We start from the raw sequence: 21,508 nt of genomic DNA on the forward strand, positions 1-21,508 counted from the left end.
CTATGGCTTCTGTTGAAAACACTACTCTTGTCCTGGGAGGCTGATACCCGCAACTTATATGAATCCGAGCCATGCTAGCAGCTTGAGCCGCGTAGGAATCCCGTTTGCCAGCTTCATTTCCACGCGAGAAAGAAAGACGCTAATCATGAGGTTCAGCATGTTACATAGCTAACTTACTAGATAGAACTCTCGCATCCTTCAGGAAATAAGGGTAATAATAATACGGCGCACCGATAATAATATTCCTCTTATTCGGGCGGCTTCTTTTACCCCAGGCTGACGACACGCTGGCGGGGTAGTGCTTCCTCGGGGTTAGGTATACTTGGTACGAGATAGTATATATTGGTTAACTATATCAATGGAAGGATTCCTTTTGGTCATTGTGTGTGTAGCAATTATGGTTCAGAGGATTTAGGCAAAGATCAAAGCTTTGTGGGATAATTAGATATGTTTCAATGCGTGGCTCCAATTTGCAGGTCGTGTTAGTAACCAAATTCTTACTGCCAGGCTGGAGCCAGTGGGAAATGTTGCGTATACTCTTGAAAGAGGGCATTAATACTTCTTTGTCCAGTGCATTTAGCCTAAAGTACCCTTATCTCCCGGATTGGGACGTGCGCTGCTAATCCATCAGTTAGTTATAGGAAGGATGGTGTAGCTTTCTAGATTAGCGGCCGCTCTACGCCCAGCGCTCTCTAATTGGCCAGGGAGGTCGGCACGGAAGAACTCTTCGCTCCGTTGAATGGACTAGATGATTATATAAGCGAACCGCCTACTTCGTACTTAGAATTCATGGACAACGACGACGACAGCGAGGCGACCGGCCGGGCAGCAACACACCCAGTTTCTCACCATCTCCTTTCCTTCCATCCAATTCTTCCAGTCTCTTTTTTAATACTTATGAAATCCATCTTCATTCATTTGCCATTCTTGTACCTTTTAATATCAGGCACTTCACCCCTGCCGCGCCTCCCGCTTTGCCACTGCGCCCCTATTAAATAGTTGACTGACTTGCCGAATTCACTTGCTGCCTGGAGCATCTTAAAAGGACACCCTGGGGGTTTCCAATAGATTTATTTTTCAGAAAGTCTAGAAACACTACAAACAGAATATCCACCTGCCACTTTCACCATGGCAGACTTAGACGCCGAACTACTCGCCCTAGCCGGAGATGATTCATCAGATGAGGAAACTTCCATTCCAGCACAGATAAAAGGCTCGGCTTCCCCACCACCCCCCTCCAAAGAAAGACAAACTGGTGATGAAGAGGGTGAAATGGCATGCAAAGGAACAGCGAGGCCTGTGAAGCGTAGAAAGAGGGCGAAGGATGATGAAGAAGAGGAAGGTGAATTGTATGTGTTATTCACAAACTTACTGTCTAATTACTAGTCTCTCACCTTGCTGGTCCATCCTCTGGCTCTCCTCTCACTTTGTGTTTCTCTATCATCATTTCTACCTGGCTTTCCCTACCTGCATTTTATATGATTGCCATACTCCTATCCCTTCAACTTCACAGTCATTCTAATTGGCAAACTTCTCAGGTCATCCTCGTCCACTCGCTCTCGCAAGTCCCTCCACTCGGCCTCCATGTCTGAATCCGACATCCATGGATCTCCGCCGCCAGGAGGTAAAAGAGGCCCGATTTTCCCACATGAAAAACTCTTTTATTCTGCCAAAGACAAAGAGGACATTCTGGCAATGCCAGAAATTCAGCGCGAAGAGCTGCTTTCGGAAAGAGCCCAGATGGTTGATCGCCACAATCAAGACGTTGCTCTGAGACGACTTCTCGCTGTGCGCGAGCGGGACGAAGCAAGGGCTGCCGAGAAAAAAAAGCGTAAGGCCAGCGATGACGGTCAGCGAAAGAGTTCTCGTCAGAAGACCACTCTAGGTGGTCGTAAGGTTGGTGAGGCTTCCGACGCGATCGAAGCATACAAACGTCAGCGAGAACAGAAAGGCAAACGCGACGAGCAGCGACGCCGTGATGCCAGCTCTAAGAAGAAAGATGAGCGTCCTGCTTCCGCTGAAGGTTCAGATGTTGATGCACACGGTGAGAGTGAAGTTGAATGGGGTGAAGAATCTGGTCACCTCTCCACGTCATTTTCTAAGGATGATCTTCCCGCTGAACTTCGTGATTTCGAACGAACGCGAGTTAGCCGCAGCAATTTTGCCCAATATTGTTTCTACCCCAACTTCGAGAGGCTCATGATTGGTTGCACTGCGCGCATTAACGTCGGACCTCACCCTGAAACTGGAGAACTTGTCTACCGTCTCTGCATTATTAAGGGTATATATTTTTCCCTGTGCCTCCTTTTATATGTCCAAACTCCTAATCCAGAATACACAGGTTTCGCAGATGGCAAGCCATATGCAATCGAAGGCTTAAACGGCAGGAAGTTTGTTACCAGGCAGTACGTGATACTCGAGCATGGAAACTCGAAGAAAGATTTTCCGTTCATTTTCTGCTCTGACGCTCCATTTACCGAGGTATGTAAGTGTTAGACTATTGGATGTATTGAGATAACTGATCGTGGTATAGTCAGAGTTTAACCGCTTCCGACAAACCATGATTGTGGAGGGGTTTAAGATGCCGACTAAGGTTGCTTTGAATAAGAAAGTCAATGATATCCATTACCTTATCAACTACCAGCTTTCAAAGGACGAGTTGCAAGAGAAACTGAAGCGGCAAGGCACGCACGATAATAAAATGGCTGTTTTCCAACGCATTCAGCTGCAAAAGCGCCGCCAAGAAGCAGTCGCCTCAGGTAATGAAGCCGCTATTGCGGACTGCGATGCCGAGATTGCCCGTTTATGTCCAAAGCTAGCATTTGGCACAACACTTGTTGAGCCGAAGTCTACTGAGAAGACCCAGCAGGAGCGGCTTGCTGATCTTAACCGCCGAAATCAGAAGCTTAACACCGAGAATGTACGAAAAGCCCAGCTAGAGGAACGACGAGCCGCCCGCAGACAGGAGGCTGCCGTTGCTCGTGGAGAGGCACTTCCTGACCGCTTTGCGCGTGTCAAGACTCGTGCACGAACTCATTATGATACCAGCGGCAACGGACTTGTCCCAAGGAAAGAAAATCGTGGCGAAGTTAGTGGCACGATTACACCTCTCACTGCTGGTGGGAATACCCCAAATAAAGCCACACCTCCCTGCATTGTTACTCCCGTGGCTCTCGTCAAGGACACGAAGCCACAAACTGGAATCCCGAAAATTCGTTATGCTCCAAATGCAGACGAAATTCTTGCCGCCTCTCTAGATTTCGAAATTGATATTGATATTTAAGTTCACAGTAATCAATCTGCTGCTCGCTGTTTGGATTTTTTCTCAATATCTCCAAACGGGCTTCGCTGACTTTAGCTGATGAATAACGGCGTGGGTAGTTACATAACTCCACTACCGATGAGTACTTTATTCCCAGGTCCTACATCCGCCACACAGGATAGCTGGGGGCCCAGTCTTGTTGTTCATTTTTCCGGTGTATGGAAGGATTGGGATGCACGTACTCCGTACAGGCAACGGATAGCTAAGCTGGGAGTTCTATCGAGTATGGATATGGGCTGTTTTATTGTATATTTTTCAAAAAAACTCTGTAGCAAAGCTAGAGCAGCCTACTCCATATTATTCTCGGTCCTCTACAAAGCGGTGCAAACCACGCAAACATCAGGACGCCCGAGGTGACGTCACGCGCGCGTGAAAGTCGCGTGTCGGAGTTGTTTGGCGCGCGAGCAGAAATCGACTTCCACACAGCATCAACCCGCTCAGCCCTGAACTGCTTATCGACAGACTGACCTGCCTACATGTGCCCAGTCATCAGCATGAGATAGCCAACATCCTCCGTGAATAAATGCCATTTGTGCAGCTTCAGCTTTCCTAAAATGCTGTCCCCAACGACGCCGCGCTCGACGCGACTGTGCTCGCCAGCCCAGGGCGACGCAGACGAAAACCCGTCTGCAATTCTAACGCCTGGCCGAAAGATCAGGGCTCTTCTTGCAGCATTTGACAGTGACTCCTCCGAAGATGATGTCAGGCCTAGTCGAGCGCGCAACAAGCTGAGTGCTGGACTGGACCTAGTCCATCAGGCCAGTACCAGCCACGACGAGAAGAATGATGACGACGCATTACCGTCAGCACCGAGAGGACGATTGGCTGCAAGACTATATACTGAATCTGGGGCCTCGCAGCCACCCAAAGGCGATATAGACATGGAGCAAGGAAATCTGTCAGATACTTCTCAGTCGTCGCTGGGATCCACTCCTTTTTCTACGCGGAGATCGCGATCACATGCCGGTTTAAAGCGACGCAGCCTATCGCACCGAGACTCCTCCCCTTTGTTTGTTCCCCAGGATTCGCCGGTTAGGAGAGTCGAGAGTGGAAATAACGTGAACCAACTGGAAAGCGAAGCAGAGCCACAAAAGACACAGTCTCGTTTTGAGGCTCTCGTGGCACAGAAGCGAAAAGAAAGAGAAGAAAAGGAGCAACAGGAGGCGGAAAAGAAAGCCGAGCGGATCAACAGCATTGCCGCTGCTAGGTCCCAATCTCTGTCCGACGCCGAAGCGACGGATGAAGAAGATGACGATGGCAACGAAATTTTTAGAAAGCTTACGCAAAAGTCCCGTCCGCCGCGAAAAGCTAGTAAAAGAGCTCTTCTGGAGATGAACCGTGAAACCCAGCGGATGAGTCGTAATATGCAGTTGACTCACCAGGCGACAACAAAGAAGACATTCAGTGTGAGCAGTTTTCTCGAGAGGTTTAGTAAAAACTGCACAGTTAAACAAGGATTGTCCACACCTGATTCTGCTCTCGATTCAACCAATTGCCTGGTTCCCAGCTCAGTGAGCCATTCGGATAATGATAATGCAGAGCGCGACGGTCATGTTACGCCTCCAACTTCTCCACTACAGCAAATAGATATTGATGAGCAGACAAAGATCCCCGGTACTGCTGGGTCTACTATCGAAACAAATATCGACACGGAATCGGCCGCTATTCCTGAGCATAATATCACCGATGCCACATTTAACAAGAAGGAGAATATTTCATCCAAGGAATATCTTCCCAAACCCACAGGTATTCCTCAGAATATACGCCAGGTCCGAATTAATCTTTCTCGAGAAGCTGTCGCTGAAGGGCAGAAAAATGACTCTGACTCCGATCTAGAAGTTGTCACGTCACCAGCGAAAGCTCGGAAGCTAGCGCTTTTTGAAAACTTCTCCGCAAAAACATCCTCATCTTCAGATACTTTGCGAAAATTGAAACTTCTCGCACGGGTCACCTCTCCCGCAAAAAATCGCGGGCTAACTCGCGCTGAGCATGAGGCGTTTCTATTACGACGAGCAAGAAAGCAAGCTGCTGATGAGAGAGCGGAGAAGATTGCCGCGCTTCAAGCCAAAGGTGTGCACATCCAGACTGCAGAGGAGAAAGCATGTATAGAAGAAGACGTCGAGGATCTGATGGAGAAGGCACGGAAGGAAGCTGACAAAATTGCAAGAAGAGAAAAAGCTACGAAAAAAGAGAAGAACCAGGATTCTGTAGATCTTGAGAACAGCGATGAGGATACGGAGTTCATGGAAATCGAGGAAAGCGAGGATGAAGATTTTGAGGCTGAGGATGAAGTTGAGGAGCAAAGCGAAAACGAGTCATCAGAGGAACTTGATAAACTTGCGGATACTACGGATGCTGGTGACCCAATTGACGATCTCGATATAAATGTTTCTGAGGATGAGCTCACCGACCTCGGGCTCAAAAAAGTGTCGCAGCCGCGAAGGAAACAAAAGTTTGTATCTGATGATGATGAGGAGGAGGAGGAGGAGGAGGAGGAAGAAGAAGAAGAAGAGCCTGCTATAATTGCTCAGACGCCCGTGAAACTTTTAATCCCTGACCTGGGAATGCCCAAAGAGCCTCTCATTGGATTATCACAGGCATTTGCAGCGACTCTGGCAGATAGCCAAGACAGTATGGAGGAGCACGACTCCCTTTCTGCCCTCCGCAAAATGCCAGGATTTGATATGGGAGTAGGAGACCTTATAGAGTCGGAATCATATGGAGTCCCCCAGGATAGCCAAGTGCAAGACAGTGGGACACTCAATCTACTTGCAGAATTCCCCGGGAATGATACACATCTCCTGGAATCTCCAGCTACTAAAACAGTGAGCGAGTTTTCCCAGATCCCGGAACCTAGCCAGGACATCGGATTCGTGATGTCGCCATTTGACCAACGAAAGCGATTTCTCAGCCAACCTCCTTCTACCATAGACACTGTCCCAGTACTAAGAGATGAATCACCCGCGGCGAAAAGGCCAGGGAGGCGGCTCCGACGCGGCGCCATTCATCCAGAGGTGGATGCTGTGGATGATTTCCTCGTTCAGCCCAGCGCATTTGATGTGATGCGAAAGGTGGCGAGAAAGCCGGAGACGCCTTTCGATAAGAAAAAGAGCAAAGCGAAGGAAGTTGTCGATGAGGCTGCAGAGGAATCTGAAGATGAGTATGCGGGATTGGGTGGTGCAAGCGACGAGGAGTCAGATGAGGAGGATGATTTAGACTTGACAATGATTAACGACAATAGCGGTGAAGTTGTTGATGAACAAGAATTGGCTGCTCTTAATGCGTATGTATTTACTATAATGGTTCTTTGTGAGTGTCCATATGCTGATATCTTTCTAATCACAGGAACCATGCAAGGCAGAAGGATGAGGGTGAGGTGAACAAGCTTATCCGAGACATCACTACGGGTGCACTTCGTCGAAAGCGCGGTATGGGAGATGATTTTGACCTCTCTGATTCTGATGATGAGCGTGTTGCAGCCCGGCGTCGTGCCAAACAGCGAGAGTTCGCGAAAATGCGGAAAGCTATACTAACTGATGAAAATATCACGAAGATTGCGGATGATCCGAAAAAACAAGCCTTCTTCAAAACTATCGAAGACAGGGATGGGGACGATGGCTTTGATTTTCTCCGTGACGAATGTGGTGAATCGAGCTCTGATACAGGCATAATGCTGGACGGGACCCCTGAATGCAGCAAGAACAGCAGCGAAGATGCTAATATGAATGGAAAACGGCCGTTGAATCCAGCAGAACCGAACTTGCTTAATCAACCTGCAGCGAAATTACGCCGTACAACAGGCTCAGGGGTAAAGAAGCCTTCCACTTTGGCGGAGATTCGTGCACAGGTTTCGTCTCTTATCGGAGAGCCGGACTCCCACACGGTTCAAGTCGTACTTGATAGCCAGACAGAGTCACTCGAGGAGGATCGAGCGGGTGCCAGAGACTCGCTGCCTCTTTTAGAACCTCGTCAAACCGGTAATCCTCGCCGCCACGGCAAAGTTGTTGACCGTCTTTCTCTCCGCAGAGCAGCGTCCTCCAACGCGGCAATGTCGTCGCTCTCTGTAGGAAGCGCATCGTCGTCGGTATCTAAACTTGCCTTCCATAGTTCATCTAGCACCCCAGGGTTCAAGCGCCCCTTATTGCTTCTCCGTCGTTCGACATCAAGCTCCACCGCTTCGTCTTCTTCGTCGTATTCCTCCTCATCCGGACGCAGCAGCGGGGTCACTACACCTGCCGCTATCGCAGTCGTCAAATCCGATGGCACCGGTGGCGTTAATGTGAGTAGTAAGAAGGGGGCGGTTAATTATTACGCCGCCGCTAGGGAGAAGGAGAGAGAGATGCAGCTGAAGAAGAACTTACTTAAGGAGAGCGCGGCTTCCAGAAAAACGCTGGAGGAGCATAGAGCGAATAGAGAAAAGAGATTGACCGGCCTCCATGGGGGTGGCAACTGGGGTGACTCCTAGCTGCTTACAACAAATTATTCGTAGCCTATATATCTATGTACATAAGCCTCGGGCTATGAAGTAAATAAACGGGATGCATTAGGTGTGTTATCGATGCTATACTTTCCCAGGGGTCACGATTCACTTAGGCAAATGGCAGTAATGATATTTATCTCTCACGGCCTTTCTTCAGTTTTATCTCTGCCGGATTTTGGAGAAACTATACTCTATATGCATCGTATTTATCATCATATATCCCTTCCCCCAGGCCTGGTCAATAAAATGTCCCATTCCACGCTAACTAGCCACTTCCTACTCATTGCCCCTTGTTCCGTTCCACTATCACCTTGCGTAGGAGTCGGGCTGGGATTCATTAAATTTTGGGAAAGGTGAGGTTCCATATTCATTTCCCAAACAAGACCAGGCTGGATCCCAATAAAAACTCCTTTTTTGATTGGGCCTGACCCAAGAGTGGGAACGCCAAAGAGAAGAAGCTGCTGCCGCGGCGGCAGCGATAGCTCATGCAGTCTTTCTGGGGAGAGAATGACAGCGGTGAAGAGAGATGAATACCCCGGCTTAGAAGTTTGACTTTTGCGTGTGAAACGAGCATTTGACACACCTACTTGGTTAACTTCACCGACCAAGTGGTAATCAATTTTGCCTCGATCAATCGAGCTCTGTGTTGATTTTGATGAGGATGAAGGCGGGAGATCTTGGAATACTTGTTTTTTAGCACCTAGCTCTAGCAGCCAACCGCGAACTTCGGATGCGATACCGCCGGAAAGGAAATTGTGTGTTCCAGCTTTCGAGCGGCGTTTTGCATATGGAAACGTGGCGGGACTCGTCAAAAGAGACATGTCACTCGGCGCACTTGGTCGAGAAGGAGTGCGCGGTATTTTGAATAGAGGCCTTTGCAATTGTGTCGCAGTTGGTCCAGCTGTGGGTTGGCTTTGCGAATTAGAGTTGAACAGGAACCTCGGCTTTTGGGAAGTAGACATTTGAGGAGTGCTACCGGGGATAGCTGGCAGATTCGGGGTCGGAGTCATGCGGCGAAGTGTTGGAGATGCTAGGTCGTTAGTATTTGCAGCGGGTCGCGGCGTCGCCATTGTATACATAGATAAGTCTCGGGGCGGTGAAAGGGAAGGGGATATTCGGTCAAATTCTCCTTTGGAAGTCGTCTCATCCACAACTCCTTCCGAAGGAATTAAGACTCGACGACGTTTACTTCGATGTCGACTGGGAGAACTAGTAATAAGGAGGCCGTGGTTATCAACGTCTTCGCCATCCCAAGACACATTATTTACGTCAAAGTCTGAATTAAGACCGTAAGGGTTTTCTAGAAAATCGTTGCCTTCAGACTCCTCAATCTCTTCCTGTAGACCAAATGTTAATCTGCATGGCTCACGCTGAGAGCAGCGACAATATTCGCTAGTAGGGGACACCGGCCCGTCGCCACTTACATCCGCCCCGTCCCGTCGCATCTGGAACACAAAACGAGGAGCCGCAGCAAACTGGGGTGCAGGGCCAGACGAGCCGAACAAAAATCTGGGCGTGGATGGCGCCATTTGCTGGTCATGAATATGGTATCACAAGCCGTCCCAGCTTCAGATCGTTGCCAATCCATTTGATCTTTGATTTATTGGAGTTGAACCACCCAGGGATGAAAAGAACAGGCATAAACGACAGTGCGCCATGTCTTGCTGCTGGTGCTGGTTGCTCACAGTGAAGATGTCAGTGTCAGCCAGAGGCCCTGATGTTCATTAGCTCAAAATTGTTAGAACTCTTTTTTAGGACTAACTAGTACAAACATGTGACTTTTTTTTCGTCTCCACCTCTTTCAATTCAAATACTCCGTAAGCTTTATTTTTTGAATCTTTCAATCCGCAATAACAAATAAATAAATAAATAATAAATAAAAGGCTTGAATAATTTACTGCTGAGCCCTTATTTGTGAACTCAAGGGCTATCTTGATGCCATGTTTATTCATCACATTAGACCTTCCAAACTAGCTGGTATGCCTGCCGTTTGTTTTGGGCTGAGGGGCTGGTCCGCTGAGTGTTCACTTACATTAATCATTCTCCCAACCTGACAACTTAAACCAATAAACATTCGTTTTAGAATACCGTACAAGTATACCTTGAGGCATAGCTTACGCCACGCCTGGCTCTCCACTGAACAATCTGTTTGAAATTGCGATTCTGACAGTCAGAGATACCGCTCACGCATACAAGCCAAATGTCGGACCACGTTGATTACAAAGCACTTTTTTTGAGGGAGGAGGAAAAAAGAAGACGGGCAGAGGAACGCGAGAGACAGGCAGTGGAGGAAAAGCGACAGGCCGAGGAACGCGAGAGACAGGCAGTGGAGGAAAAGCGACAGGCCGAGGAACGCGAGAGACAGGCAGAGGAACGCGAGAGACATGAACAAGAGCGGAACCAACAAACCACCTTTAAAGAATTTGTCCAGAACTGTCATCATCTGCTCTCAGGTTCATTGAGTGTTGGAGACACTCGCGACTCTACAAAAGGCAAAATACCAATCCCAACTGGAAAATATTGCCCACTATATCTGAAAAAATGGACTGATTGCTCCAGCATCCTGCAAGACATCTACAACTCTGTCTGCCACTACCTCCAGCCGAATCACAGTGATGCACCACGACTGTTCACACCTATTTCTGACTTAACCCGACTTGCCCAGCGTCTTGAAACACCCATCTGCAGTGAAAAAGACCTTGAATACTACGAGCGGCTGGCTGTTGCGGACCATGTACATATGATCATTTCCGAGCTCTGCAAGATCCCTCAGGCTAGGGATGAATTCCAGCTTAGGGATGGGGTACGGTTTGATAACCAGGCTCACAATCTTGATGAGGAGGACACGACGCAACCCGGTCCAACACGTTGCTCTCCCGACCAGTACTGTATTCGCCGAGTTGAGGGAAGCACACAGGCCTTGATCACCACTGTTGAATACAAGCCGCCGCACAAGCTACCTTATGAAGTTCTTAAACTGGCGCTCAATCCGGATCCGGCTGACGACTGTCACATTGACTTCTATGATGACATTGTCAAGTCAAATTCAACCCCTGTTCAAGACCCAGAGAAATCTAGATTCAAAGCCATGCGGCTTGTTGGCTCGGCGATTGTGCAGGAGTTTCATGTGATGATACAGGAAGGGCTGGAGTATTCGTATTTGACTACAGGACTAGGGCTTGTTCAACTATGGATCCCCTCTGATGACCCAAGGACCCTGTATTATGATCTCAGCAAACCCAGCCTGAGTCCCGGAGGATCAACAGGACCGGAGACCGAAATTGAAAAGGTGTTGTGCCTTTGCCTAGTGAGTTGTCGTTCTCAGATTCGCAACCATACTTGGCGGAACAATGCACGGAATCTGCTGCCAACTTGGGAGACCAGTTTCAGCCGCGCACGATCCCAGATTTCCCTTGGTGAAGTACCTCAGAACCCTCTGGATCCAGACTATACTAGCTTTGAAACTGATGAAAAGAGTGCCTCTGAATTCCAGCCATCATCCTCCCCTGCTCCCGCCACCCCCAATCAAGAGATACGCAGACGGTCCCGGTCTGGCTGTGCCCCACCCAGTGTCTTTGGCCGTGGATCACCAGATGATACAGATCCAAACCTGGGTCCCACCACGCGAAAACGGGGCTTCAGCCAGGTCACATCTTCCCCTCCAACCCAGCAGTCAACATCAGATTCTAGAACAAACCAAACAAGTAGCCATGGAGGCCAGACTCGTCCTCATATCAATAGATTTTGCACGCAGCAGTGTCTCTTGGGTCTGCAGCAGGGTGGTATTCTTGACAGTCACTGCCCCAATGTGGCAATCCACCATGCTGGGAAAGATGATAACAGACACCAAATCAGTGCACAAGCATTGGTGCTGATGCTCAAACAGCAGCTGGACAGAAACCTGGATGAGGATTGCACACCAATGGGAGAACGTGGTTCATATGGGGCATCATTCAAGATTACCTGTACCAAATATGGATACACTATTGTTGGTAAAGGAACAACATCAAGGCTATGGAAAGAGGTGTCTCGGGAGGCTGATGTCTACCGTGTTCTTCAGCCTCTGCAGGGATCAGCAGTTCCTGTGTTTCTAGGCAAGATAGACTTGGGTCTAGTATACTTCCTTCATGGCACGGGAGACATTCGACACATGCTCCTCATGGGCTGGGGTGGCAAGACTGTTCAGAATAAGCAAGATGAAACCATTCGATCTGCTATCTCTCGATCTGTACGTGAAATCCATTCGCTTGGCGTCCAGCATGGCGACCTTCGGCCACGAAATATACTCTGGAATGAGGAGCTGAACCGGGCTCTGATCATTGACTTCCACCGAAGCACTCTGTATAACAGACAAAAGAGATTGCAATCCCATAAGAGACAATATGACATTGAAAATCGCTCATTCAAACGTGCCCGCCTGCCCTGAGCTGCATAAATCAAGACCAGGAAGAGTGCGTGTTGTTTATTGTTTCTTGATTCCCTTGCTGATGATCGCTGACATCATCTCTCAGGTGTATGCGAGCAAGTAGAGAATCTTGATCCCACTGTTGCTTCTATGAAGTTTCTCGAGAAGTTTGTCCAAGCGGCCTCAGAAGCAAAGAAAGAATACTTCATGACCTTATCTGTGTTATAGGCTAGTTGTTTGGGAGCTGTGCATTTCTGCCAAAATGATTGAAGTCGAATTATGTGAAAATTCTCCAGGCCTTGAACTTTACAGACTTGTGCGTTGATTCTGTGAGACACCTATAATGCATACTGCCTGTACAACTCAAGTTTTAATTCCGCAAGCGTAGTCACAATTCAGCATTTCCATTGTTACAAACTGCAGGGATCTTCACAATTCTAAGATCCTTAAGTCACAAGCTCATAATACCTTGTATCCGAGTTGGCACACACTGTACATTTTGGACGTTTGTGGAAGCCACATAGCCAGCCACCGATCGGACGTGCTTCGGTTGCGCGGCGCTCATACACGCGGTTGTAATGGATCAACTGTTCTCAAGCTTTGTCCGAGGTTTGGTCGGGTTGGATCTCTGGTACTGGAATTGCGTCCGCAATCGCTTGTTCATTTGGTGGTAGTGTTTCCGCGTCTCTTTGGCCAAAGTATCGCTTAGCCTCCGAGAACAAAATCGGGGCCTTCGCATGGTCCCCAAGGTCTCTGGCGACATCGTTGACTAAGAATTTCCTCGTTCGCTCATCGTACGAGATCCACACGTCCAACTAACAAGATTGATCAGTACAATCTTGGAAGGCAAGAGCACACCAACTTACTGAGGCAAGGCGATGACCGAGCCACAGGCATCTTTCAGTTCTGAGCATTAGGAAGTTCCATAATCCTTTCTTCTTCATAAGCTAAATTGGAGATTTCAAAAAACCCAGCAGGATAGTATAATTGGCTCCAAACCAGTCCATGCATAGCAAAATCTTCCGGCAAATGGCATCTTGACCCATCCTCTGGGGCTGGGAAGTTTTCACTCTTCAAGCGTAGTTCATGTAATCCCTGAGTATTTAGAGTATTCAGAAGGGTGACCAGTTCAGCCCAAGGTATTTTGTGTTGGACTTGAGCCATTGCTTCCAGAACCATAGACAGCGCCCAAATAAACGCGAGAGAGACATGAACGTGAGGGATAACATTCTCATCACCACGCTGCTTGAGAACAAAGGTCAGGATGTTAAATGTAAAACAGGATGCACAGGCAAAGATTTCTTGAGAGGTTTGAAAGGGTGCATCGTGGGGATGGAGCTGAAAGTCAGGGGCAGTAAAAGAAGTGTAAGAGGATTTGATTTGGGCAAGATTGGTGGAAGATTGAGCAGTCTTGTGAAAAATTCGGAAAAGCGATGGGTCTGGGCTATACTCAAAGCGGTGATAGTAGTGCAGGCAACGAACACTCCCTGTTCTCTCCACTTCAATCTGATGCGGCCAATTTCGGTTCCTAGATGTCCATTGAAATTGAGCCCATACTCAAGGGAGGAGAGCATTGACTGCTGGGTGAAAAGAGTCAATCCAAGTGCCCTCAAAGCTGGGAACGCTCTCAAGGAAAAGCACTATCATGAAATACAAAGTCATATGATTTAAAGAATCAGGAAGTCTGTGGCAGAGTAGTTCCAAGAAGGAATGCATTCCATGCCTCCACATCCAGGCAGGCATTGCATATCAATGGGCCAATTGCTGAAGGGAAGGACTTGTGGCAGGGAGTTGGGAAGTGAGCAAAAAGTCATGATGCTCAATCTCCACGCATTTTCATTCCACTAAGACAAGGCCGGCATAAATCGTACGGACTTCATTGATCAATTGCTCTTCAGTTATAGGACGGGTTTCTGGCTGCTTGACAAAGCTTGTTGACAGGCAATTCTTTCTCTGACAGCAGATTAAGGGGACGAGCGGTGTCCTGTTGCCAATTCCGTGAGCGCAAGGGAACATCGTTGTGAATCTGGAGGTCTTCCAAGGGCGGAGTCCCAGGAAAAACACGGGTAGGGCATGGCTCAGCATGATGATTAACGAGGCTATTGCAGCCGCCATGTCAACACTGAGGCTTATCCCGGATGGGATGCGAGCTTACCTTCCTGGCTCCTCTCCGTCGCTGCCGATCTCCTGATGTGTGGAACTTGCCGGCCGAAGCAGCCTTTGAGTCCTCATAATGAGAATTGAGAATGGATTTCACAATCATGGTGTTCGTGCTCATTGCCTAGATGACTGGATATTTAAAGGTAGTCACTCAAATATTGACCGGTTGCCTTTTCGCATCAAGGCAAACTGGCAGGCAAGGATAATAAGGCAGCGGGAGTAGGGAAGACCGCTGGCGTCAGCCACTCTCTGACTCGGGCGGCCTTGATCTCCAGTCGTTGAGTGCGAAGCTATTCTAAGTTATGAATGCGCATTGGACTTGCACATGCCTGATTTGAGGACCAGCATCCGCAACCTGATCGGCCAAGCTGGATCCGTAAGATTTTATTTTAAGTTTCTAGAGATCTGAGATTTCTATCTCTATTTGAATAGTCCCAATCCCATTCCAGAATTTCAAACCCAAGTCCCAGGTTTTTTTTCAGTTTGAAACGTCAAGTCCCAGTCCGATACAGTCAGCATCGCCATTCACCACGGCTTTGCTCCGCAAAATTTCTCCAGCCCAACCCGACCGGGCTGGTGCGCTGAACGCAGAAGATGACACTCTCTCGCCGCCCTAGGACGCTTTTGCTGACCTTTGACGCGTTCAACACCCTTTTTCACCCCCGTATTCCTGTCGTTAGCATCTACGTGAAGGCTGCCGAAGAAGTCGGCCTCCTCACCCGATCCCAAATACCAAATGAATCATTGCTGAATCAGTACTTGAAACATTCGCTATGGAGACACAACACGTTCTACCCAAACTATGGCCGAGGCCTGCCAGATTTTACCAGCCCAAAAGTATGGTGGGAGTCGGTGATTTGCGATTTTTTTGCTGCTGTCATGGGAAAAGCAATTGTGCCGCAAGACCTTCCTGAGGGACTGACGGACTCGCTATACACCACCTTCGCAGGGCCCAAGGGCTATCAACTGTATGAAGATGTGCCCCCATTTTTTGAATGGTTGAAATCGTGGAAAATTGCGCGCTCAGTACAACTTTATCCAGCTGGCAACCGTCTCAATACTGATTTTGACCGCGTTATTGTGGGAGTTATCTCAAATGCAGACAATAGAATTATGACTGTCCTAAACTCATTGCGACTACGTGTTGGAATCCCTTTGGAGGATGATTTGGAACGTCCACATCCGCACAAGCAGCCAGAACGGAAGGCCGATATTGATTTTGTTCTTACAAGTTACGAGGCCGGGTGTGAAAAGCCTGACAAAGCCATCTTTGATCTTGCTGTCAAGTATGCCAATCGTTATATTCAAGCTTCTGGAGATAACAACTATATCTTTCCAGGGCCAGCTGACAAATGCATTCACGTTGGGGATGATTTTCACGATGATCACCTTGGGGCAGTGCGGGCTGGATGGACTGGTATTTTACTGCTCAGAAATGGCGAAAATAGCCCAGTAAATGTACCTGATACTGCAACCCAGATATCCGGGTTAAATCGTTTGTCAAAACATCTAAGATTGCGCCCTCTCAGAGAGTCAACTAGTTAAAACCGACATGTGTCAAGGTACATGTATACATTATTCGAAAAATTAACATTTTTATGAGCCCACAGCTCAGGGTATCATTTTGAGCGTATCGAGCGCAAGCCTGCAGCCCCGTTTCAAAGCAACTTTGTCCCCTTCTAAGGTAATGACATCCGATTTCGCTACGACTTTGCGGATGAAGTATATCAACCCGGGTTTGACTTGCGGCGTGTCTTGCGTTTTTGAAAACATATTCACAAGGGCCTTCTCATTGGCATTATTCTCGTCGACGCTTCCTGTTCTCTGTGGTCTGCGAGATGCCTTTTTCTGTGTCTGTTGCATGGCAGTAATGAGAAGCAATTCAACGAATGTTTTTGTCTTGGGCTGCAAGTACAAAAAGTTAAGCGTTTTCAAAACTCCAAGCGTGAGGCCTCCGTCAGCGATCAAAGACCCATACATCTTCGCAAGGTTGACAATGGCCCTCATATTGAGTTGCCGATCCTCGTCGAAATCCTCGCTGTCGTCTACATCGGCACGTTCTCCCATCTGCTTGAATGCATCCCACAATGAAAACTGAAACGCCATCTTCATTCTTCTTTCTCCACAGAGTTTTCTTGCGATGAAAGTGTAGTACGGATTGTATGTTTCTTCTTCAGACACACAGTGGATCAGAACGTGCGGGATCTCTGTTTCTTGGCTTCTTTTCAAATGTAGTTTTGACAAGCGCATGTGAGCATCCTGATAGTCTGACGCAGACATGATGGCAACAAAGATTGACCGGCGGACCTCGGTGTTCATCCGATGAGTTCGGGCAAGCTGCACAAGATCAACGTCCTTCATGTCGCCCAAGTCATCATTCAGGGTACCCGGAAGAACCACACTTGAATTGATACTGGTCTGTTTAGTATCAGTGCTAGGTAGTGGCTCGGCTCTCCAACTTGCACCGACAAGCCACCATTTGCCCTTTTTGTCCGAATCACGAATATCGGCGTGGCCGATCCTAAGAGGTTCGCTGGCCTTGAGGCTCCTTGTATTGAGAGAGCCAATGATTTTTCTCATTTTTATAATATGTTCAGAAGATATACTTGCACCAGGCGCGTTTTTGACTCTATTGTTCTTAAGGTCCGTGATTGTCTCTATCATAAATTTAGTGCGAACGGATAGCGCCGCTTCCCCAACTCGCGCCACTGCAGGCTGAATGAGGAGAACGATATCCTTAAGAGCCGATGGATCATCCTGTCGAAGCTGCGGGCCAGAATCTAAATTATATTAGCGGTGAAGCAAACCAGAAAGCGAAGACCTAGGACATACTTCTTACTATTTTTAATAGAAGTTCAGTGTTAATTTCGTTAATTTCTTCCAAGAATAGACGAATGAAATCAAAAATTAAACCACATCCAAGAACGTGGAAGTTATAAAGATGCGATAGCAAAGATATCAAGTTTGTCATGTCCTTCCTATCCGAATCCCCCGGGTGGCCATTCCCAAACATCTTATCAAACCGCGTCACAACATTTTGCACAAGTTCGGCACCAAACTCCATGCCAATGACTTTGAATATTCCTGTGATAAATCCGGCGTGAAGGATGATAAATGTATCATTTAAGCCACTTCCGCTACATATCAAGCCCAGTAGTAGGTCGATTAACATAGCCGTTACGGTCTGTCGCGGATACTCTAAATAGAGCTTTTCAATGTCGCTTAGAATAGATACAATGTTAGCCTCGGATAGCTTGTTTAGGTGGCCTTTTATCTGTCGCCGCAGACGCATCTCAAAGTCTGATTCGGCACATGCCCCAACCCGTTTGGAGGGTGGGATGTACTTTGTAGATGGGGAACCACTGACGGCGATGGGAGGCCGGTATGGATTCTCTTTCTGTTTAGTTTGTTGTAGACCTGGCAGGTATTCTTCAACGTCGTCAAACCCTTCAAACTCGCTATTATCGCTGGCCTCTGTAGCTTCCTCATGCAGGCTGTCATCTTCACTGGTTTCAATATTCACTCGGGCTTTCTGCCTCTTGTCCTTCAGCCATTCCTCTTCTTCTCTCTTTCGTTTCCTTGCGGTGGCTTCCGCGTCCGATTCCAGATCCCCCAACAGGTCATCCAATCCATCTTCAAGTAAACTCTTTGGAAGTTTCTTTTTCCCCTTAAGCCCCAATTTTTTCTCTAGAACTGCAATCTCTGCATCATCTTCTGCCAACTTATCGCGAACAGTGCGAGGTACCCTGCGGGTTTCCACCTGTGGCGCATCGGAATGCTCATCTTCGTCGCTCCCTTCATCAAGGCTAATTCCAACCTCAGACTGCAAATCCTCCGGACCAGGTGACCTAGCAATTTGCGGCTTCTTCAATGTCGGCTTTAGCTTCTCCCATTCGGGGGAGTTTGGCCCGTTTATTCTTGACGTTCGGCTCACCACACCCTGGTGAAGGCCATTATACCTGGGGCTATCTCTTTGTCTTTGCACGCGACTCTTGATTTGGGCTCGTTCAGTCTTCCGGCGTTCTTTCCTAGGGGTGCTGCTTCCAGCGGTGCGAGGCCGCGACGTGCTTTCACCCGGCTTGTAAGTGTCTTTCAGGCCTAATTCTTCGCGAAGCTGGCGTGGTAGGAGCGTTGTATTATGTAGAGAAGGGCGCATGATTCACCGGGATACATGAAAGAAGGCTGGCGATCGCCTGCGCAGCGTTCTCCACGCAAGAAATTATTTCCTTGTCAGCTCGCACAGGTGAAGTGCAAACACACCAATCCTTGGCTTGGCACTGGCTCTCCAACAAACCGAAGCGAATACTCCCCAACAACAAAAAATATCCTTATATACGGGGGCAATTGGAAATACCGTACCTGCCAGTGAAGCAGAATAGCTATATAATAGAAGAATCCCCTACGGGAATTTACTTCTTCTGCCCGAATCTGGTCCCGCCTACCATGGCCACCGAGCATCTATCCCACGACGAGGTACATGCGTGCACCTTACACACATCTCACTCACCAACAGCAAAACTGACCGTCATTCCAGTTCTTCTCGCGCCTCAAGAGTCTTTTTAACCATCAATCCACGTCCCTCCGTGGCTCTGTCTTCCTTACCCAAAAGCATCTCTCTGCCTCCTCTACGAGTGAGCCCTCCAGTACAAAAGGCACCTCCGACTCTGCCCTAAATACCGCAACGACTACAAACGACTCTCTCTCCCCTGGCCGATCATCAATTCTAATTCGTGCTTCGAATGGCCGACATAAAACTGCGAAAGTAAAAGCATCAACGATTGTACAGCCAGAAGACCTAGAGACCTTTTATGCGAGGTATGCAGAGCTATGTAAGGTGGGAATGGTGGGACTAAAGAAAAGAGATCGAAGTGCAAGAAAAAAGGGGAAAGCGAAGGGGAAGGTTTCAAAGGCATGATTTGATTGCTCAAGATGTGATACGCTTTGGGGGCTATTTTTGCGGATTTGGAATTCACACCTAGCATCAGTTCGGCGTTTATTGGCGTTTTCTTTCCAAATGGGTGATGAAATAAGTACTAGATGTCAATTTCATCCTGCTAAGCATACTACTCATATGTATATTCTTTCGGTATTAAAAATGGTAGTAAGGAATATCTAGAGGCATTATGCACAAACAAGACGAGACAAGAGTGTCGTGTCACATGATATTCTTGAGAAACCCACAGACCAAATGTAAAATAATTATAATAAATGGCATACAGAGCATAGATAGCAATACAATGAAGGAATAGACCGCTGCCGGGTAGTAATAACACAATATAAAACAACAAATTAATCAACTTCGCTAGAGAGGTCCGAACCTGCTGGGCTTTCTCCTCTCATCTGTCTAGCAGAGCCAATCGAGGATAAGGGGTTACCAAAATCATCCTCGCTCCAAATATCTTCGGTCTCATCAAGCATGTGACTTTCAGCCGATGATCTCCCAACCTCAGTTCCAGCTGGGTGACGAGGATTATCACCCGAGGAAACTTCAGCAGCGAGTCGAAGGAACATGACCAAAAGGTGTATAGGAGGTCCAAGGACAAATGTATAGGTCTTTTCAAATATGGTATCGAATAGATTATTAATAGGGGATTTGGGGGCAGGTGTGAATAGTGTTGAGGATGGTGGTAAAGGGGATAAGGAACGTTGTCGGGCGCGAATGCGCTGACGAATGGTTGTGTTTTGGCTCTCTATAGAAACCTCTAACACAGGTTGTATGTTGGAATGTGAACAGTCAGAGTCAACCGGTATTGATGCAGGAGAGGACGGAGCCTGGTCGTCATTCGTTGCGGAGTAATGGTCTAGCGATGAATCATCTGCAGGCACAGGAATGATTGTTGCAACCGAAGTTTCTCGGGTATGGCTCATTGGTAACCGATTTAAGGGGGAGGGTGAGTATGAGCGAAATGAGGGTGGCGGGTCTACGGCAGAGTAGAACGACGAAGCACTTGATGCGACACTTGCACTCTCAACTAGAGTGGACCTATCTTTTTCAGACTCAGATTCGAATTTCGCAAGAAGAGTTTCAAAGTTTGGTGCCGGCTCCGAAACAACACGGAAGCTAGTTCTTCTGGGCATTGAAAATGCGGATGAATGAGAAAAGCGTCGATTTGTAGGTGGAGGGACACTGCCACACCGGATACTTCGACTGTCGAAGTCATCGGCGATACTCCCCGACTCGCTTGACTCGCGATCCTCAGACGAAATGCTCCCCTCAAAATTTTGAGGAATGTTTGGAATGCCTAATATTGTTTTTGGCCTCCAGGCCCGTTTCTTCTTCGGAGTTCTGGCTTCTTCAGGAAGCTCCACGGAGAATCCTCTTTTGAATGGACAAGGAGTGACTTCGTACCGGATTATGTTCGATAGAATCTGCTTCCATTCTTCTATCCTCAGAAGATCTTCCTCCGTCTCGTGTGGGAATTCGATACGGTAGTATGTGAGTTTCCTCAATCGTAAAACGAAGGTCGCCTTCGCATCAACGCACCAGCACTGGCAATTCTTCAACAAAGCATATACAACGTTCCCCGATTTAAGAAACGCAGCAGAGCCGGCAACGTTTTCTATCCTTAGAGCACCGATTGCAGCAATGACCTCTGACCTTGTCCTCCATGGCAATGTTTCAATCGCATCGACTGGGTAATCCAAATCGGGAAGAATAGGGCTCGAACTGGACGACCGTGGCAGCTCGAACTTGACAATGGTTGCAGATGGATGATAGAAAATAATATCATCGGAAGGGATGGAAATGCTCGGACGGTCGTAAGAGCCTAGGGAATGGCGCACTCTACGAGGCTTCGAGGGAACGGTAAACGATCGCTTAATAGGCTGTATCGGCGCCGTCATTATGTGTAGAACAGCCCCATTGACACAAGGAATGAGTGGCAATGGCGGCAACACCGGGAAGAGAAGAAATCAAGTACACCGCAACAAGATCAAGACATATCGGGGGTCAATAATGTTGTGAACGGGCCAGCCACCTGAGCGGGGGGTTGCCGCGCTTAGGGTCAAGGCGCGCTAGCCCTATATGCTCTAGCCGCGTTCCCTGACGCCACCACGTAGGGATGACATAATGACGGTTTGCTCAGGTGACTAATTAAGAATTGTTGAGCAGGAGTCAGGTGACTTGTCAGGTGACCAGGTC

General features: G+C 48.0%; 10 protein-coding genes across 10 annotated transcripts; 5 read left to right on the forward strand and 5 right to left on the reverse strand.

Moving 5' to 3' along the window:
• Positions 1 to 1,128: 1,128 nt before the first annotated feature.
• Positions 1,129 to 3,283, forward strand: RTF1 (RNA polymerase-associated protein rtf1; the record flags this gene model as incomplete). The annotated part of the gene is made up of 4 exons (XM_049254339.1): positions 1,129 to 1,349; positions 1,539 to 2,281; positions 2,342 to 2,481; positions 2,534 to 3,283. 4 exons carry the CDS (start codon positions 1,129 to 1,131, stop codon positions 3,281 to 3,283), a joined length of 1,854 nt encoding a protein of 617 aa, XP_049106643.1.
• A 593-nt stretch (positions 3,284 to 3,876) lies between these two features.
• On the forward strand, positions 3,877 to 7,787 carry LOZ57_005309 (uncharacterized protein; the record flags this gene model as incomplete). The annotated part of the gene is made up of 2 exons (XM_049254340.1): positions 3,877 to 6,605; positions 6,668 to 7,787. The coding sequence occupies 2 exons, from the start codon at positions 3,877 to 3,879 to the stop codon at positions 7,785 to 7,787; spliced, it is 3,849 nt and encodes a 1,282-aa protein (XP_049106644.1).
• A 227-nt stretch (positions 7,788 to 8,014) lies between these two features.
• On the reverse strand, positions 8,015 to 9,331 carry LOZ57_005310 (uncharacterized protein; the record flags this gene model as incomplete). The annotated part of the gene is made up of 2 exons (XM_049254341.1): positions 8,015 to 9,139; positions 9,227 to 9,331. 2 exons carry the CDS (start codon positions 9,329 to 9,331, stop codon positions 8,015 to 8,017), a joined length of 1,230 nt encoding a protein of 409 aa, XP_049106645.1.
• Positions 9,332 to 10,002: 671 nt separating this feature from the next.
• Positions 10,003 to 12,435, forward strand: LOZ57_005311 (uncharacterized protein; the record flags this gene model as incomplete). Its single annotated transcript, XM_049254342.1, has 2 exons — positions 10,003 to 12,211; positions 12,314 to 12,435. The coding sequence occupies 2 exons, from the start codon at positions 10,003 to 10,005 to the stop codon at positions 12,433 to 12,435; spliced, it is 2,331 nt and encodes a 776-aa protein (XP_049106646.1).
• Positions 12,436 to 12,800: 365 nt separating this feature from the next.
• Positions 12,801 to 13,104, reverse strand: LOZ57_005312 (uncharacterized protein; the record flags this gene model as incomplete). The annotated part of the gene is made up of 2 exons (XM_049254343.1): positions 12,801 to 13,022; positions 13,099 to 13,104. The coding sequence occupies 2 exons, from the start codon at positions 13,102 to 13,104 to the stop codon at positions 12,801 to 12,803; spliced, it is 228 nt and encodes a 75-aa protein (XP_049106647.1).
• Positions 13,105 to 13,107: 3 nt separating this feature from the next.
• LOZ57_005313 (uncharacterized protein) lies at positions 13,108 to 13,869 on the reverse strand (the record flags this gene model as incomplete). The annotated part of the gene is made up of 2 exons (XM_049254344.1): positions 13,108 to 13,735; positions 13,862 to 13,869. 2 exons carry the CDS (start codon positions 13,867 to 13,869, stop codon positions 13,108 to 13,110), a joined length of 636 nt encoding a protein of 211 aa, XP_049106648.1.
• Positions 13,870 to 14,961: 1,092 nt separating this feature from the next.
• LOZ57_005314 (uncharacterized protein) lies at positions 14,962 to 15,912 on the forward strand (the record flags this gene model as incomplete). The annotated part of the gene is made up of 1 exon (XM_049254345.1): positions 14,962 to 15,912. One exon carries the CDS (start codon positions 14,962 to 14,964, stop codon positions 15,910 to 15,912), a length of 951 nt encoding a protein of 316 aa, XP_049106649.1.
• Positions 15,913 to 15,978: 66 nt separating this feature from the next.
• Positions 15,979 to 18,523, reverse strand: SGD1 (suppressor of glycerol defect; the record flags this gene model as incomplete). The annotated part of the gene is made up of 2 exons (XM_049254346.1): positions 15,979 to 17,147; positions 17,200 to 18,523. The coding sequence occupies 2 exons, from the start codon at positions 18,521 to 18,523 to the stop codon at positions 15,979 to 15,981; spliced, it is 2,493 nt and encodes an 830-aa protein (XP_049106650.1).
• Positions 18,524 to 18,810: 287 nt separating this feature from the next.
• On the forward strand, positions 18,811 to 19,282 carry LOZ57_005316 (uncharacterized protein; the record flags this gene model as incomplete). Its single annotated transcript, XM_049254347.1, has 2 exons — positions 18,811 to 18,840; positions 18,902 to 19,282. 2 exons carry the CDS (start codon positions 18,811 to 18,813, stop codon positions 19,280 to 19,282), a joined length of 411 nt encoding a protein of 136 aa, XP_049106651.1.
• A 374-nt stretch (positions 19,283 to 19,656) lies between these two features.
• LOZ57_005317 (uncharacterized protein) lies at positions 19,657 to 21,210 on the reverse strand (the record flags this gene model as incomplete). The annotated part of the gene is made up of 1 exon (XM_049254348.1): positions 19,657 to 21,210. One exon carries the CDS (start codon positions 21,208 to 21,210, stop codon positions 19,657 to 19,659), a length of 1,554 nt encoding a protein of 517 aa, XP_049106652.1.
• Positions 21,211 to 21,508: the final 298 nt, after the last annotated feature.

The sequence above is a fragment of the Ophidiomyces ophidiicola genome (assembly GCF_022830035.1).
Source record: "Ophidiomyces ophidiicola strain CBS 122913 chromosome Unknown scaffold_26, whole genome shotgun sequence".
Lineage (NCBI taxonomy): Eukaryota > Fungi > Ascomycota > Eurotiomycetes > Onygenales > Onygenaceae > Ophidiomyces > Ophidiomyces ophidiicola.